Below are 16,613 nucleotides of genomic sequence, written 5' to 3' on the forward strand. Positions count from 1 at the left end.
TTGACAATATGCCCATGCAATCGGCCCCGGGTCCAGACTCATGGAATTCAATATTTATAAAAAAAAATGCAAAATGCCAGTAACACATGCACTCAGTATAGTGTGGAGGAAGAGCTTGGACACAGGGGAGATACCAGATGCGCTGAAAGCAGCAGACATTGCCCCTCTACACAAGGGAGGGAGCAAAGCATTGGCAAAGAATTATAGACCAGTTGCACTAACGCCCCACATAATAAAAATATTTGAGAGAGTGATCAGTAGTCAGGTCACTAGTTTCATGGAAACCAGTGACCTCCACAATCCAGGGCAACATGGAGTTAGAGCAGGAAGATCATGCCTCTCACAACTACTTGACCATTACGACAAAATCACCGAGGCATTAGAAGAAAAACAGAATGCAGATGTTGTATACAAAGACTTTGCAAAGGCATTCGACAAATGTGACCATGGAGTGATAGCTCACAAAATGAGGTCAATGGGTATAACTGGTAAAGTGGGACGCTGGATACTCAATTTCCTGTCGAACACAAAGGGTAACAGTCAATCAAATAAAATCGAGTCCGAGCGCAGTTAAAAGCTCTGTACCTCAAGGTACAGTACAGTACTTGCACCACCTTGAACCTTCTCATATCAGATATAGACAAAAATACAAGTCACAGTTTCGTATCATCCTTTGCAGACGATACAAAAATCATCATGAAAATTACCTCTGCTGAAGATATTGAAAAACTACAAGCAGATATTAAAGTTTTCGGCTGGGCAGCAGAAAATATGATGTTTAACAGTGATATATTCCAGATACTCAAATACGGCAAAAATGAGGATCTGAAACATAATACAGGGTACAAAACACAATTGAATATGTCCATAGTAGGAAAACAGCATGTCAAGGATTTGGGAATAATGATGATGTCCGACGACCTAAGGTTTAGGGAGCATAACCAAGCAAATATTGCGTCAGCCAGAAAAATGATCGGATGGATTACGAGAACCTTCAAATCCAGAGATCCCATCACAATGCTTGTACTCTTCAAATCTCTTGTGTTGTCCCGCCTTGAATTTCAGAGATTGCTGAAATAGAGGGAATACAGAGAACATGTATGGCATGCATAGATAAGATAACACCTAAATTATTGGGATCATCTCTAAGCCCTCCAAATGTACTCACTAGAAAGGAGACGAGATACCAAATAATATATACATGTAAAATACTGGAGGGCCAAGTACCAATTCTTCACAGCAAAATAACAACGTACTGGAGTGAACGATATGGAAGAAAATGCAGAATAGAACCAGTGAAGAGCAGAGGTGCCATAGGCACAGTAAGAGAACACTGTATAAACATCAGAGGTCCGCGGTTGTTCAACACCCTCCCAGCGAGCACAAGACATAAATATTGCTGGAACAACAGTGGACATCATCAAGAGGAAACTAGATTGTTTCTTCCAAGGAGTGCCGGACTAACCAGGCTGTGGTGGATAAGTGGGCCTGCGGGCCGTTCCAAGCAACAGCCTCGTGGACCAAACTCTCACAAGTCAGTCCGGGTTTGGGGATTAGAAGAACTCCCAGAACCCCATCAATCAGGTAAGCCCTTCCTTCTTCCTCCCCTCTCCCCCCCTCAGCCCTCCCTTTCCCCCACAACACCCCCAGCCCTCCCTCCCTCTTCTACCCCCCATGCCCTCCTTTCCCCATCCCCTAAGACCTCCCTCCCCTCGTACCCCCCCCCCCCAAGCCTACCCCCTCTCACCCCCCCCCGGCCCTCTCTTCTCCCCCCTCCCCTCCCCCAAGCTATCCCTACTCCACCACCCTCCCCGATCCTCCCAGCCCCCGCACACTCCAGATGCCCCTGGTCCCTCTTCCTAGGCCCTCCCATCCCGGACCCTGTTTCCCTGCTTCAAGGGAATCAACACAAACTGAAGAAGGACAGGAGAGAGTCAGTTTCAGGGTGATGTACTCGAACATAGATGGGTTTACAAGCAAGGCAAGTGAACTAAGGGAAAGAGTTGGTAGGGGAGGAGGCAGAGTGGCCCTACCATTAAAAAAGGAATGGAGTTTCAAGGAGATGACTATGCCGGGCTGCGAGGGATACAGAGACTACATAACAGGAACCATGACAATGGGATGACCAAGAATAGTAGTAGCAGTGATATATAACCCTCCACCCTATGACAGAAGACCCAGGCAAGAGTATGACAACATGATAGTTAACACTATAGTTGAGAGGACAGCCTCTGCTGCCTGCAGAAATAGATCCCATCTGCTCATCATGAGGGACTTCAATCATGGAAGGATAGACTGGGAGAACAAGGAACTGCATGGAGGTGAGGACACATAGAAAGTTAAACTATTGGAGGTGGCGACAAGAAACTTCTTAAGCCAGCACGTCAGGAAACCCACAAGAATGAGAGGAAACGATAAACCAGCGAGACTCGACCTAGTCTTCACTCTGAACGACTCCGACATAAGGGATATCAGTTTCGAGGCCCCAGTAGGAATGAACGACGTGTACAGTATACTGACGTTTGAGTATCTGGTTGAAGAAGGATTAAAGAACTCGAGGAAGGGAACTGAAAACAAAAGGCTGGCATTCCGAAAGGGAAACCATGAGGAAATAAGGAAATTCCTAACAGATATAACATGGGAAACAGAGCTCAGAGGAAAGACGGCCCAAGACATGATGGACTACATCACGTAGAAGTGTAAGGAGGCAGCAGACAAGTTTGCCCCGGTCCAAAAGGAAAACAACGAAATGCAGATGAAAACACATGGTTTAATCAGAGATGTAGGCTAGTTAAGCAGCAAAGTAAAAGGGCGTAGAGAAACTATAGAAATAACGAGACTCTTGAGAGCAGGGAAAGATACCAGAGTGCCTGGTTGATACCTGGTTGATACCTGGTTGATGGGGTTCTGGGAGTTCTTCTACTCCCCAAGCCCAGCCCGAGGCCAGGCTCGACGTGTGAGAGTTTGGTCCACCAGGCTGTTGCTTGGAGCGGCAGGAATGAATATGTTAGGGTGAGAAGAGAGGCAGATGGGCAATATGAAAATGACATCATAAGCAAGGGAAAAACTCAACCTAAATTGCTGCACAACCATATCAGGAGAAAAACAACAGTTAAGGAACTGGGAATGAAATTGAGGATAGGGGCAGACAGATTCACTACAAACGACAAGGAAGTGTGTGAGGAACTGAACAAGAGATTCCAGGAGGTCTTCACCTTAGACCAAGGGGAAGTTTCAGAGATAAGAGAGGGAATAGTTAACCAAGAACCACAAGAAAAGTTTAAGATTACCAGTGGGGATGTAAGGAAGCTTTTGCTAGAGTTGGATGTGACAAAGGCTATAATCCCAGATGGAATCTCCCCATGGATACTAAAGGAAGGAGCAGAAGCACTGTGCCTGCCATTCTCCATAGTGTATACTAAATCACTGGTAACATGGGAAGACCGAGTCACTGAGTCACTGTGAGGGGTGAGGGCTCAGACTGGCGAGGCGTCATCAGTGGAGTCCCGCAGGGTTCAATCCTTAGCACTATATTGTTTCTGATATATGTAAATGATCTCCTAGAGGGTATATAATCGTCCCTCTCATTGTTTGCTGATGATGCAAAAATTATGAGGAGGATTAAGACAGATAGTATGAGGCTACAAGATGACCCTAGACAAGCTGAATGAACGGTCCAACAAATGGCTACTAAAGTTCAACCAGAGTAAGTGCAAGGTAATGAAACTTAGGCGGTGGAAACAGGAGGCCAGACATAGGATACTGAATAGGAGAAGACTTCCTTCATGAAACGGACTGAGAGAAAGATCTAGGAGTTGATATCACACCAAACCTGTCTCCTGAAGCCAACATAAAAAGGATAACATCGGCGGCGTATGCAAGGCTTGTGTTGTCCCGTCTTGAGTTCTCATTTCCCCCTTCAGAGCAGGAGAGATTGGTGAAATAGAGGGAATACAGAGAACATATACGGCACGCATAGACGTGATAAAGCACCAAAATTATTGGGATCGTCTCAAAGCTCTCCAAATGTACTCCCTAGAAAGGAGACGAGAGATATACCAAATAATACACACATGGAAAATACTGTAGGGCCAAGTACCAAATCTGCACAGTAAAATAACAACGTACTGGAGTGAACGATATAGAAGAAAATGCAGAATAGAACCAGTGAAGAGCAGAGGTGCCATAGGCACAATCAGAGAACACTGTATAAACATCAGAGGTCCACGGTTGTTCAACACCCTTCCAGCGAGCGTAAGAAATATTGCCGGAAACACCGTGGACATCTTCAAGAGAAAACTAGATTGTTTCCTCCAAGGAGTGCCGGACCAACCAGGCTGTGGTGGGTATGTGGGCTTGCGGGCCGCTCTAAGCAACAGCCTAGTGGACCAAACTCTCACAAGTCAAGCCTGGCCTCGGGCCGGGCTTGGGAAGTAGAACTCCCAGAACCCCATCAACCAGGTATCAACCAGGTATCAAGGCTGGCTAACATCAGAACTGCCTTCAGGAACCTGTGTAAGGATTCAATGAGAACCTTGTATACCACATATTTAAGACCAATCCTGGAGTATGCAGCCCAAGCATGGAGCCCGTACCTTGTCAAGCACAAGACGAAGTTTGAAAAAGTTCAGAGGTATGCCACTAGGCTAGTCCCAGAACTAAGAGGCATGAGTTACGAGGAAAGCTGCGAGAAATGTACCTCACGACACTGGAAGACATAAATAAATAATAAATAAATAAATAAATGTTTATTTTGGTAAGGTACATACATAAAGAGATTTTACAAAGTTTGTTGGGTTAATAGATAGAGCTAGTACATACAATGCCTAAAGCCACTATTACGCAAAGCGTTTCAGGCAGGAAAAACATTAATGACAAAAAACTTAAAACTAATGGGTAAAAAGAATAAAATGTGTTGAGAACAAATAAAAATAGAGGTAAAAGAGGGGGGAAAATGATTGAAAAAGCAGCACAAATACAATTACAAATTATTACAGAAAATTACATTCAAACAGCGTTGTTTTGAAAAAAAAAAAATTACATGGGTTGACAACAGAGGGGTAAGGTAGGTTACAGGGAATTTATTAGGTAGTGCTTCGTTTTTATCTTAAACTGGTTGAGAGAGGTACAGTCTTTAACATGGTTGGGAAGGTCATTCCACATTCTGGGTCCCTTGATTAGAAGAGCATTTCTAGTATGATTAAGTCGTACTCTAGGAATATCAAAACTGTATTTATTTCTGGTGTGGTGCTCATGGGTTCTGTTACAACCTTCAATGAATCACATGATCACTACCTACAAAATTCTCAGGAGAATTGACAAGGTAGATAAGGATAAACTGTTTAATACGGGTGGTACGTGAACAAGGGGACACTGGTGAAAACCGAGTACCCAAATGAGCCACAGGGACGTTAGAAATTACCTTTTCAGAGTCAGAGTCAGAGTAGTTAACTGGTGGAATGCATTAGGCAATGACGGGTTGGGCATGTATGTGAGTGGGATTGGGGGGTTATAGATAGGAGCTGCCTCGTATGGGCCAATAGGCCTTCTGCAGTTACCTTTGTTCTTATGTGATGTGGTGGAGGCTGACTCCATACACAGTTTCAAATGTAGATATGATAGAGCCCAGTAGGCTGAGGAACCTGTACACCAGTTGATTGACAGATGAGAGGCGGGACCAAAGAGCCAGAGCTCAACCCCCGCAAGTACAACTAGGCGAGTACATCCCTCGTGAGTGCCCACAAGCCTGTAGTGAAGACGCACATGAGGACGACCATTATGTTAACATGACCTACCATGAGTATGGCATCACCTTAACAACCTCCTCCTCAGTGGCATCACCTTAACAACCTCCTCTTCAGTGGCATCACCTTAACAACCTCCTCCTCAGTGGCATCACCTTAACAACCTCCTCCTCAGTGGCATCACCTTAACAACCTCCTCCTCAGTGGCATCACCTTAACAACCTCCTCCTCAGTGGCATCACCTTAACAACCTCCTCCTCAGTGGCATCACCCGAACAACCTCCTCCTCAGTGGCATCACCCGAACAACCTCCTCCTCAGTGGCATCACCCGAACAACCTCCTCCTCAGTGGCATCACCCGAACAACCTCCTCCTCAGTGGCATCACCCGAACAACCTCCTCCTCAGTGGCATCACCCGAACAACCTCCTCCTCAGTGGCATCACCCGAACAACCTCCTCCTCAGTGGCATCACCCGAACAACCTCCTCCTCAGTGGCATCACCTTAACAACCTCCTCCTCAGTGGCATCACCTTAACAACCTCCTCCTCAGTGGGATCACCTTAACAACCTCCTCCTCAGTGGCATCACCTTAACAACCTCCTCCTCAGTGGCATCACCTTAACAACCTCCTCCTCAGTGGCATCACCTTAACAACCTCCTCCTCAGTGGCATCACCTTAACAACCTCCTCCTCAGTGGCATCACCTTAACAACCTCCTCCTCAGTGGCATCACCTTAACAACCTCCTCCTCAGTGGCATCACCTTAACAACCTCCTCCTCAGTGGCATCACCTTAACAACCTCCTCCTCAGTGGCATCACCTTAACAACCTCCTCCTCAGTGGCATCACCCTAAGAACCTCCTCCTCAGTGGCATCACCTTAACAACCTCCTCCTCAGTGGCATCACCTTAACAACCTCCTCCTCAGTGGCATCACCTTAACAACCTCCTCCTCAGTGGCATCACCTTAACAACCTCCTCCTCAGTGGCATCACCTTAACAACCTCCTCCTCAGTGGCATCACCTTAACAACAACCTCCTCAGTGGGATCACCTTAACAACCTCCTCCTCAGTGGCATCACCTTAACAACCTCCTCCTCAGTGGCATCACCTTAACAACCTCCTCCTCAGTGGCATCACCTTAACAACCTCCTCCTCAGTGGCATCACCTTAACAACCTCCTCCTCAGTGGCATCACCTTAACAACCTCCTCCTCAGTGGCATCACCTTAACAACCTCCTCCTCAGTGGCATCACCTTAACAACCTCCTCCTCAGTGGCATCACCTTAACAACCTCCTCCTCAGTGGGATCACCTTAACAACCTCCTCCTCAGTGGCATCACCTTAACCTCCTCCTCAGTGGCATCACCTTAACAACCTCCTCCTCAGTGGCATCACCTTAACAACCTCCTCCTCAGTGGCATCACCTTAACAACCTCCTCCTCAGTGGCATCACCTTAACAACCTCCTCCTCAGTGGCATCACCTTAACAACCTCCTCCTCAGTGGCATCACCTTAACAACCTCCTCCTCAGTGGCATCACCTTAACAACCTCCTCCTCAGTGGGATCACCTTAACAACCTCCTCCTCAGTGGCATCACCTTAACCTCCTCCTCAGTGGCATCACCTTAACAACCTCCTCCTCAGTGGCATCACCTTAACAACCTCCTCCTCAGTGGCATCACCTTAACAACCTCCTCCTCAGTGGCATCACCTTAACAACCTCCTCCTCAGTGGCATCACCTTAACCTCCTCCTCAGTGGCATCACCTTAACCTCCTCCTCAGTGGGATCACCTTAACCTCCTCCTCAGTGGGATCACCTTAACAACCTCCTCCTCAGTGGGATCACCTTAACAACCTCCTCCTCAGTGGCATCACCTTAACAACCTCCTCCTCAGTGGGATCACCTTAACAACCTTCTCCTCAGTGGGATCACCTTAACAACCTCCTCCTCAGTGGGATCACCTTAACAACCTCCTCCTCAGTGGCATCACCTTAACAACCTCCTCCTCAGTGGCATCACCTTAACAACCTCCTCCTCAGTGGCATCACCTTAACAACCTCCTCCTCAGTGGCATCACCTTAACAACCTCCTCCTCAGTGGCATCACCTTAACAACCTCCTCCTCAGTGGCATCACCTTAACAACCTCCTCCTCAGTGGGATCACCCTAACAACCTCCTCCTCAGTGTGATCACCTTAACAACCTCCTCCTCAGTGGCATCACCTTAACAACCTCCTCCTCAGTGGGATCACCTTAACCTCCTCCTCAGTGGCATCACCTTAACCTCCTCCTCAGTGGCATCACCTTAACAACAACCTCCTCAGTGGCATCACCTTAACAACCTCCTCCTCAGTGGCATCACCTTAACAACCTCCTCCTCAGTGGCATCACCTTAACAACCTCCTCCTCAGTGGCATCACCTTAACAACCTCCTCCTCAGTGGCATCACCTTAACAACCTCCTCCTCAGTGGCATCACCTTAACAACCTCCTCCTCAGTGGCATCACCTTAACAACCTCCTCCTCAGTGGCATCACCTTAACAACCTCCTCCTCAGTGGCATCACCTTAACAACCTCCTCCTCAGTGGCATCACCTTAACAACCTCCTCCTCAGTGGCATCACCTTAACAACCTCCTCCTCAGTGGCATCACCTTAACAACCTCCTCCTCAGTGGCATCACCTTAACAACCTCCTCCTCAGTGGCATCACCTTAACAACCTCTTCCTCAGTGGCATCACCTTAACAACCTCCTCCTCAGTGGGATCATCTTAACAACCTCCTCCTCAGTGGCATCACCTTAACAACCTCCTCCTCAGTGGGATCACCTTAACAACCTCCTCCTCAGTGGCATCACCTTAACCTCCTCAGTGGCATCACCTTAACAACCTCCTCCTCAGTGGCATCACCTTAACAACCTCCTCAGTGGCATCACCTTAACAACCTCCTCCTCAGTGGCATCACCTTAACAACCTCCTCCTCTGTGGCATCACCTTAACAACCTCCTCCTCAGTGGCATCACCTTAACCTCCTCCTCAGTGGGATCACCTTAACCTCCTCCTCAGTGGGATCACCTTAACCTCCTCCTCAGTGGCATCACCTTAACAACCTCCTCCTCAGTGGGATCACCTTAACAACCTCCTCCTCAGTGGCATCACCTTAACAACCTCCTCCTCAGTGGGATCACCTTAACAACCTTCTCCTCAGTGGGATCACCTTAACAACCTCCTCCTCAGTGGGATCACCTTAACAACCTCCTCCTCAGTGGCATCACCTTAACAACCTCCTCCTCAGTGGCATCACCTTAACAACCTCCTCCTCAGTGGCATCACCTTAACAACCTCCTCCTCAGTGGCATCACCTTAACAACCTCCTCCTCAGTGGCATCACCTTAACAACCTCCTCCTCAGTGGCATCACCTTAACAACCTCCTCCTCAGTGGCATCACCTTAACAACCTCCTCCTCAGTGGCATCACCCTAACAACCTCCTCCTCAGTGGCATCACCCTAACAACCTCCTCCTCAGTGGGATCACCCTAACAACCTCCTCCTCAGTGTGATCACCTTAACAACCTCCTCCTCAGTGGCATCACCTTAACAACCTCCTCCTCAGTGGCATCACCTTAACAACCTCCTCCTCAGTGGCATCACCTTAACAACCTCCTCCTCAGTGGCATCACCTTAACAACCTCCTCCTCAGTGGCATCACCTTAACAACCTCCTCCTCAGTGGGATCACCTTAACAACCTCCTCCTCAGTGGCATCACCTTAACCTCCTCCTCAGTGGCATCACCTTAACCTCCTCCTCAGTGGGATCACCTTAACAACCTCCTCCTCAGTGGCATCACCTTAACCTCCTCCTCAGTGGCATCACCTTAACAACCTCCTCCTCAGTGGCATCACCTTAACAACCTCCTCCTCAGTGGCATCACCTTAACAACCTCCTCCTCAGTGGCATCACCTTAACAACCTCCTCCTCAGTGGCATCACCTTAACAACCTCCTCCTCAGTGGCATCACCTTAACAACCTCCTCCTCAGTGGCATCACCTTAACAACCTCCTCCTCAGTGGCATCACCTTAACCTCTTCCTCAGTGGCATCACCTTAACAACCTCCTCCTCAGTGGGATCATCTTAACAACCTCCTCCTCAGTGGCATCACCTTAACAACCTCCTCCTCAGTGGGATCACCTTAACAACCTCCTCCTCAGTGGCATCACCTTAACCTCCTCAGTGGCATCACCTTAACAACCTCCTCCTCAGTGGCATCACCTTAACAACCTCCTCCTCAGTGGCATCACCTTAACAACCTCCTCCTCAGTGTGATCACCTTAACAACCTCCTCCTCAGTGGGATCATCTTGACCTTCTCCTCAGTGGCATCACCTTAACAACCTCCTCCTCAGTGGCATCACCTTAACAACCTCCTCCTCAGTGGGATCACCTTAACAACCTCCTCCTCAGTGTGATCACCTTAACAACCTCCTCCTCAGTGGGATCACCTTAACCTCCTCCTCAGTGGGATCACCTTAACCTCCTCCTCAGTGGGATCACCTTAACCTCCTCCTCAGTGGGATCACCTTAACCTCCTCCTCAGTGTGATCACCTTAACAACCTCCTCCTCAGTGGGATCATCTTAACAACCTCCTCCTCAGTGGCATCACCTTGACAACCTCCTCCTCAGTGGGATCACCTTAACAACCTCCTCCTCAGTGGCATCACCTTAACCTCCTCCTCAGTGGAATCACCTTAACAACCTCCTCCTCAGTGTGATCACCTTAACAACCTCCTCCTCAGTGGCATCACCTTGACAACCTCCTCCTCAGTGGGATCACCTTAACCTCCTCCTCAGTGGCATCACCTTAACAACCTCCTCCTCAGTGGGATCACCTTAACAACCTCCTCCTCAGTGGCATCACCTTAACCTCCTCAGTGGCATCACCTTAACAACCTCCTCCTCAGTGGCATCACCTTAACAACCTCCTCCTCAGTGGCATCACCTTAACAACCTCCTCCTCAGTGTGATCACCTTAACAACCTCCTCCTCAGTGGGATCATCTTGACCTTCTCCTCAGTGGCATCACCTTAACAACCTCCTCCTCAGTGGCATCACCTTAACAACCTCCTCCTCAGTGGCATCACCTTAACAACCTCCTCCTCAGTGGCATCACCTTAACAACCTCCTCCTCAGTGGCATCACCTTAACCTCTTCCTCAGTGGCATCACCTTAACAACCTCCTCCTCAGTGGGATCATCTTAACAACCTCCTCCTCAGTGGCATCACCTTAACAACCTCCTCCTCAGTGGGATCACCTTAACAACCTCCTCCTCAGTGGCATCACCTTAACCTCCTCAGTGGCATCACCTTAACAACCTCCTCCTCAGTGGCATCACCTTAACAACCTCCTCCTCAGTGGCATCACCTTAACAACCTCCTCCTCAGTGTGATCACCTTAACAACCTCCTCCTCAGTGGGATCATCTTGACCTTCTCCTCAGTGGCATCACCTTAACAACCTCCTCCTCAGTGGCATCACCTTAACAACCTCCTCCTCAGTGGGATCACCTTAACAACCTCCTCCTCAGTGTGATCACCTTAACAACCTCCTCCTCAGTGGGATCACCTTAACCTCCTCCTCAGTGGGATTACCTTAACCTCCTCCTCAGTGGGATCACCTTAACCTCCTCCTCAGTGTGATCACCTTAACAACCTCCTCCTCAGTGGGATCATCTTAACAACCTCCTCCTCAGTGGCATCACCTTGACAACCTCCTCCTCAGTGGGATCACCTTAACAACCTCCTCCTCAGTGGCATCACCTTAACCTCCTCCTCAGTGGAATCACCTTAACAACCTCCTCCTCAGTGTGATCACCTTAACAACCTCCTCCTCAGTGGCATCACCTTGACAACCTCCTCCTCAGTGGGATCACCTTAACCTCCTCCTCAGTGGCATCACCTTAACAACCTCCTCCTCAGTGGGATCACCTTAACAACCTCCTCCTCAGTGGCATCACACTAACAACCTCCTCCTCAGTGGGATCACCTTAACAACCTCCTCCTCAGTGGCATCACACTAACAACCTCCTCCTCAGTGGCATCACCAATGCTACTCTAATGTTTGTTGTTTAACATATAATACAATGTAAGAAGATGCAATATTAATTACTCTGTAGGACTTGATGACTGATACAACTCATACTGTTTACATATCATCCATAATTGTCACAGTGCTACGACAACCATATGTATCATGTGTCCGTCCTCACCTGACGAGTGTCCTGCCCAGGCTGTCGAGGCCTAGGTGGGGGGGGGGAGGTGATGGGATTGTCGTCGTGGAATGTGTTAGAGTAGCACCCCACCGAGTAACCCAGCCATGCACTATACCTGAAGCACCACCAACCTGGGTGTGAGGAGAGGAGAATGAAGGCATGGGCAGGGGCCAGGGCACACTGTAGAGCTGCCCACACCAGCCAGGTGAGGCCGCCCACGCCCAGGGTGAGGGCGGCGGTACACCCACAACGCAGCATGGTCACCACACCCACCAGCATCGTCACGCCGCCACGCTCACCACCTCCACCACCATCTTCCTCGGTCACGGGATCCTCTACTTGGAGCGTCCTAATGCCACGGGATCCTCTTTTTTCCACACCTCACACACCCATATCGCCAGTCTCCACACCACCAACTCGCTCCTCACAGCTGGTTAACTCACTGTTCACAAGTGCTCAGCTCACTCACTGCTCACAGGCGGTCAAGTCGACCTCTTGATTGTCACCGTAGGTTTGTGTCCCTAAAGTCACACACTCGAGGGTCATCTTGCCATTGTTATCATCTTGAGGACGCACTGGACGCTTCACTTTATTAATCGAAACCTTCAACAAAACTTTCACCTCAGTTTTGAGCCCCAAGATACAGCCATCACCACAGTAGCCAACAGCACGGCTGCCCTACACCAAACGTCAACAGCTGGCTACCCCCATCTAGTCTACTTATTTTATTTCAAAATTTAACAAAATTCAAAAGTCGAGCATTTTGTTTTTGTTACCATTAAGCCTACCAGCTGCTGGGAATTACCACAGTGCTTTTTTACGTAATAAAATGGGGGTCTGTCTGGGAGGCCCTTACTTTATAATAATAATAATAAAATACAATTCCCTTGGTACTGGAACATACTAACAAGTCCCATACAACAGTGTTGTACTCCGGCTGTGATCTTGGGGAAAATAGCGGCCAAAAACACATTTTTGCAGCGTATCCTCCTGAATGAAGCACTTAGAACTACTGGCTTGACAGTACCAATATGTAGAGATATGGGCACCAGGAATGTGACTTTTGGTGGTAGGAGTGATGGGGTACAGTGTGGTAGGAGTAATGCGGTACAGTGTGGTAGGAGTGATGGGGTACAGTGTGGTAGGAGTGATGGGGTACAGTGTGGTAGGAGTGATGGGGTACAGTGTGGTAGGAGTAATGCGGTACAGTGTGGTAGGAGTGATGGGGTACAGTGTGGTAGGAGTGATGGGGTACAGTGTGGTAGGAGTGATGGGGTACAGTGTGGTAGGAGTGATGGGGTACAGTGTGGTAGGAGTGATGGGGTACAGTGTGGTAGGAGTGATGGGGTACAGTGTGGTAGGAGTGATGGGGTACAGTGTGGGAGGAGTGATGGGGTACAGTGTGGTAGGAGTGATGGGGTACAGTGTGGGAGGAGTGATGGGGTACAGTGTGGTAGGAGTGATGGGGTACAGTGTGGTAGGAGTGATGGGGTACAGTGTGGTAGGAGTGATGGGGTACAGTGTGGTAGGAGTGATGGGGTACAGTGTGGTAGGAGTGATGGGGTACAGTGTGGTAGGAGTGATGGGGTACAGTGTGGTAGGAGTGATGGGGTACAGTGTGGGAGGAGTGATGGGGTACAGTGTGGTAGGAGTGATGGGGTACAGTGTGGTAGGAGTGATGGGGTACAGTGTGGTAGGAGTGATGGGGTACAGTGTGGTAGGAGTGATGGGGTACAGTGTGGTAGGAGTGATGGGGTACAGTGTGGTAGGAGTGATGGGGTACAGTGTGGTAGGAGTGATGGGGTACAGTGTGGTAGGAGTGATGGGGTACAGTGTGGTAGGAGTGATGGGGTACAGTGTGGTAGGAGTGATGGGGTACAGTGTGGTAGGAGTGATGGGGTACAGTGTGGGAGGAGTGATGGGGTACAGTGTGGGAGGAGTGATGGGGTACAGTGTGGTAGGAGTGATGGGGTACAGTGTGGTAGGAGTGATGGGGTACAGTGTGGGAGGAGTGATGGGGTACAGTGTGGTAGGAGTGATGGGGTACAGTGTGGTAGGAGTGATGGGGTACAGTGTGGGAGGAGTGATGGGGTACAGTGTGGTGAGAGTGATGGGGTACAGTGTGGTAGGGGTGACGGGGTACAGTGTAGTGGTGACGGGGTACAGTGTAGTGGTGACGGGGTACAGCGTAGTGGTGACGGGGTACAGTGTAGGGGTGACGGGGTACAGTGTAGGGGTGACAGGGTACAGTGTAGGGGAGACGGGGTACAGTGTAGGGGTGACGGGGTACAGTATAGGGGTGACGTTGTACAGTGTAGTGGTAGGGGTGACGGGGTACAGTGTAGTGGTAGGGGTGACGGGGTACAGTGTAGTGTAGGGGTGACGGGGTACAGTGTAGTGGAAGGGGTGACGGGGTACAGTGTAGTGGTAGGGGTGACGGGGTACAGTGTAGTGGTAGGGGTGACAGGGTACAGTGTAGTGGAAGGGGTGATGGGTACAGTGTAGTGGTAGGGGTGACGGGGTACAGTGTAGTGGTAGGGGTGACTGGGTACAGTGTAGTGGAAGGGGTGACGGGTACAGTATGGGTGACGGGGTACAGTGTAGTGGAAGGGGTGACGGGGTACAGTGTAGTGGTGACGGGGTACAGTGTAGTGGTAGGGGTGACGGGGTACAGTGTAGTGGTAGGGGTGACGGGGTACAGTGTAGTGGAAGGGGTGACGGGTACAGTATGGGTGACGGGGTACAGTGTAGTGGAAGGGGTGACGGGGTACAGTGTAGTGGTGACGGGGTACAGTGTAGTGGTAGGGGTGACGGGGTACAGTGTAGTGGTAGGGGTGACGGGGTACAGTGTAGTGGTAGGGGTGACGGGGTACAGTGTAGTGGTAGGGGTGACGGGGTACAGTGTAGTGGTAGGGGTGACGGGGTACAGTGTAGTGGTAGGGGTGACGGGGTACAGTGTAGTGGTAGGGGTGACGGGGTACAGTGTAGTGGTAGGGGTGACAGGGTACAGTGTAGTGGTAGGGGTGACGGGTACAGTGTAGTGGAAGGGGTGACGGGGTACAGTGTAGTGGTAGGGGTGACGTTGTACAGTGTAGTGGAAGGGGTGGCGGGTACAGTATGGGTGACGGGGTACAGTGTAGTGGTAGGGGTGACGGGGTACAGTGTAGTGGTAGGGGTGACAGGGTACAGTGTAGTGGTAGGGGTGACGGGTACAGTGTAGTGGAAGGGGTGACGGGGTACAGTGTAGTGGAAGGGGTGACGGGGTACAGTGTAGTGGAAGGGGTGACGGGTACAGTGTAGTGGAAGGGGTGACGGGGTACAGTGTAGTGGTAGGGGTGACGGGGTACAGTGTAGTGGAAGGGGTGACGGGTACAGTGTAGTGGAAGGGGTGACGGGTACAGTGTAGTGGAAGGGGTGACTGGGTACAGTGTAGTGGTGACGGGGTACAGTGTAGTGGTGACGGGGTACAGTGTAGTGGTAGGGGTGACGGGGTACAGTGTAGTGATAGGGGTGACGGGTACAGTGTAGTGGAAGGGGTGACGGGGTACAGTGTAGTGGAAGGGGTGACGGGTACAGTGTAGTGGAAGGGGTGACGGGGTACAGTGTAGTGGTAGGGGTGACGTTGTACAGTGTAGTGGAAGGGGTGACGGGGTACAGTGTAGTGGAAGGGGTGACTGGGTACAGTGTAGTGGAAGGGGTGACGGGGTACAGTGTAGTGGAAGGGGTGACGGGTACAGTATGGGTGACGGGGTACAGTGTAGTGGTAGGGGTGACGGGGTACAGTGTAGTGGAAGGGGTGACGGGTACAGTGTAGTGGAAGGGGTGACGGGTACAGTGTAGTGGAAGGGGTGACGGGGTACAGTGTAGTGGAAGGGGTGACGGGGTACAGTGTAGTGGAAGGGGTGACGGGTACAGTGTAGTGGAAGGGGTGACGGGGTACAGTGTAGTGGAAGGGGTGACGGGGTACAGTGTAGTGGAAGGGGTGACGGGGTACAGTGTAGTGGTAGGGGTGACGGGGTACAGTGTAGTGGAATGGGTGACGGGTACAGTGTAGTGGTAGGGGTGACGGGTACAGTGTAGTGGTAGGGGTGACGGGGTACAGTGTAGTGGTAGGGGTGACGGGGTACAGTGTAGTGGTAGGGGTGACGGGGTACAGTGTAGTGGTAGGGGTGACGGGGTACAGTGTAGTGGTAGGGGTGACGGGGTACAGTGTAGTGGAAGGGGTGACGGGGTACAGTGTAGTGGAAGGGGTGACGGGGTACAGTGTAGTGGAAGAGGTGACTGGGTACAGTGTAGTGGAAGGGGTGACGGGGTACAGTGTAGTGGAAGGGGTGACTGGGTACAGTGTAGTGGTAGGGGTGGTGGGGTACAGTGTAGTGGTAGGGGTGACGGGGTACAGTGTAGTGGAAGGGGTGACTGGGTACAGTGTAATGGAAGGGGTGACGGGGTACAGTGTAGTGGAAGGGGTGACGGAGTACAGTGTAGTGGAAGGGGTGACGGGGTACAGTGTAGTGGAAGGGGTGACGGGGTACAGTGTAGTGGAAGGGGTGACGGGGTACAGTGTAGTGGTAGGGGTGACTGGGTACAGTGTAATGGAAG

General features: G+C 50.2%; 1 protein-coding gene across 1 annotated transcript in view; it reads right to left on the reverse strand.

Annotated features, from left to right (window-relative positions):
* Mtp (microsomal triacylglycerol transfer protein) overlaps nt 1–16,613 on the reverse strand; it is a 253,595-nt gene that overhangs the window by 217,418 nt on the left and 19,564 nt on the right. Inside the window, exon 2 of the mRNA XM_069330044.1 lies at nt 12,146–12,617. Coding sequence (XP_069186145.1) covers nt 12,146–12,293 — 148 coding nt within the window. The 5' untranslated portion in view covers nt 12,294–12,617. The remainder of the gene's footprint in view (nt 1–12,145; nt 12,618–16,613) is intronic.

Source organism: Procambarus clarkii, chromosome 3 (assembly GCF_040958095.1).
Source record: "Procambarus clarkii isolate CNS0578487 chromosome 3, FALCON_Pclarkii_2.0, whole genome shotgun sequence".
Taxonomy (NCBI): domain Eukaryota; kingdom Metazoa; phylum Arthropoda; class Malacostraca; order Decapoda; family Cambaridae; genus Procambarus; species Procambarus clarkii.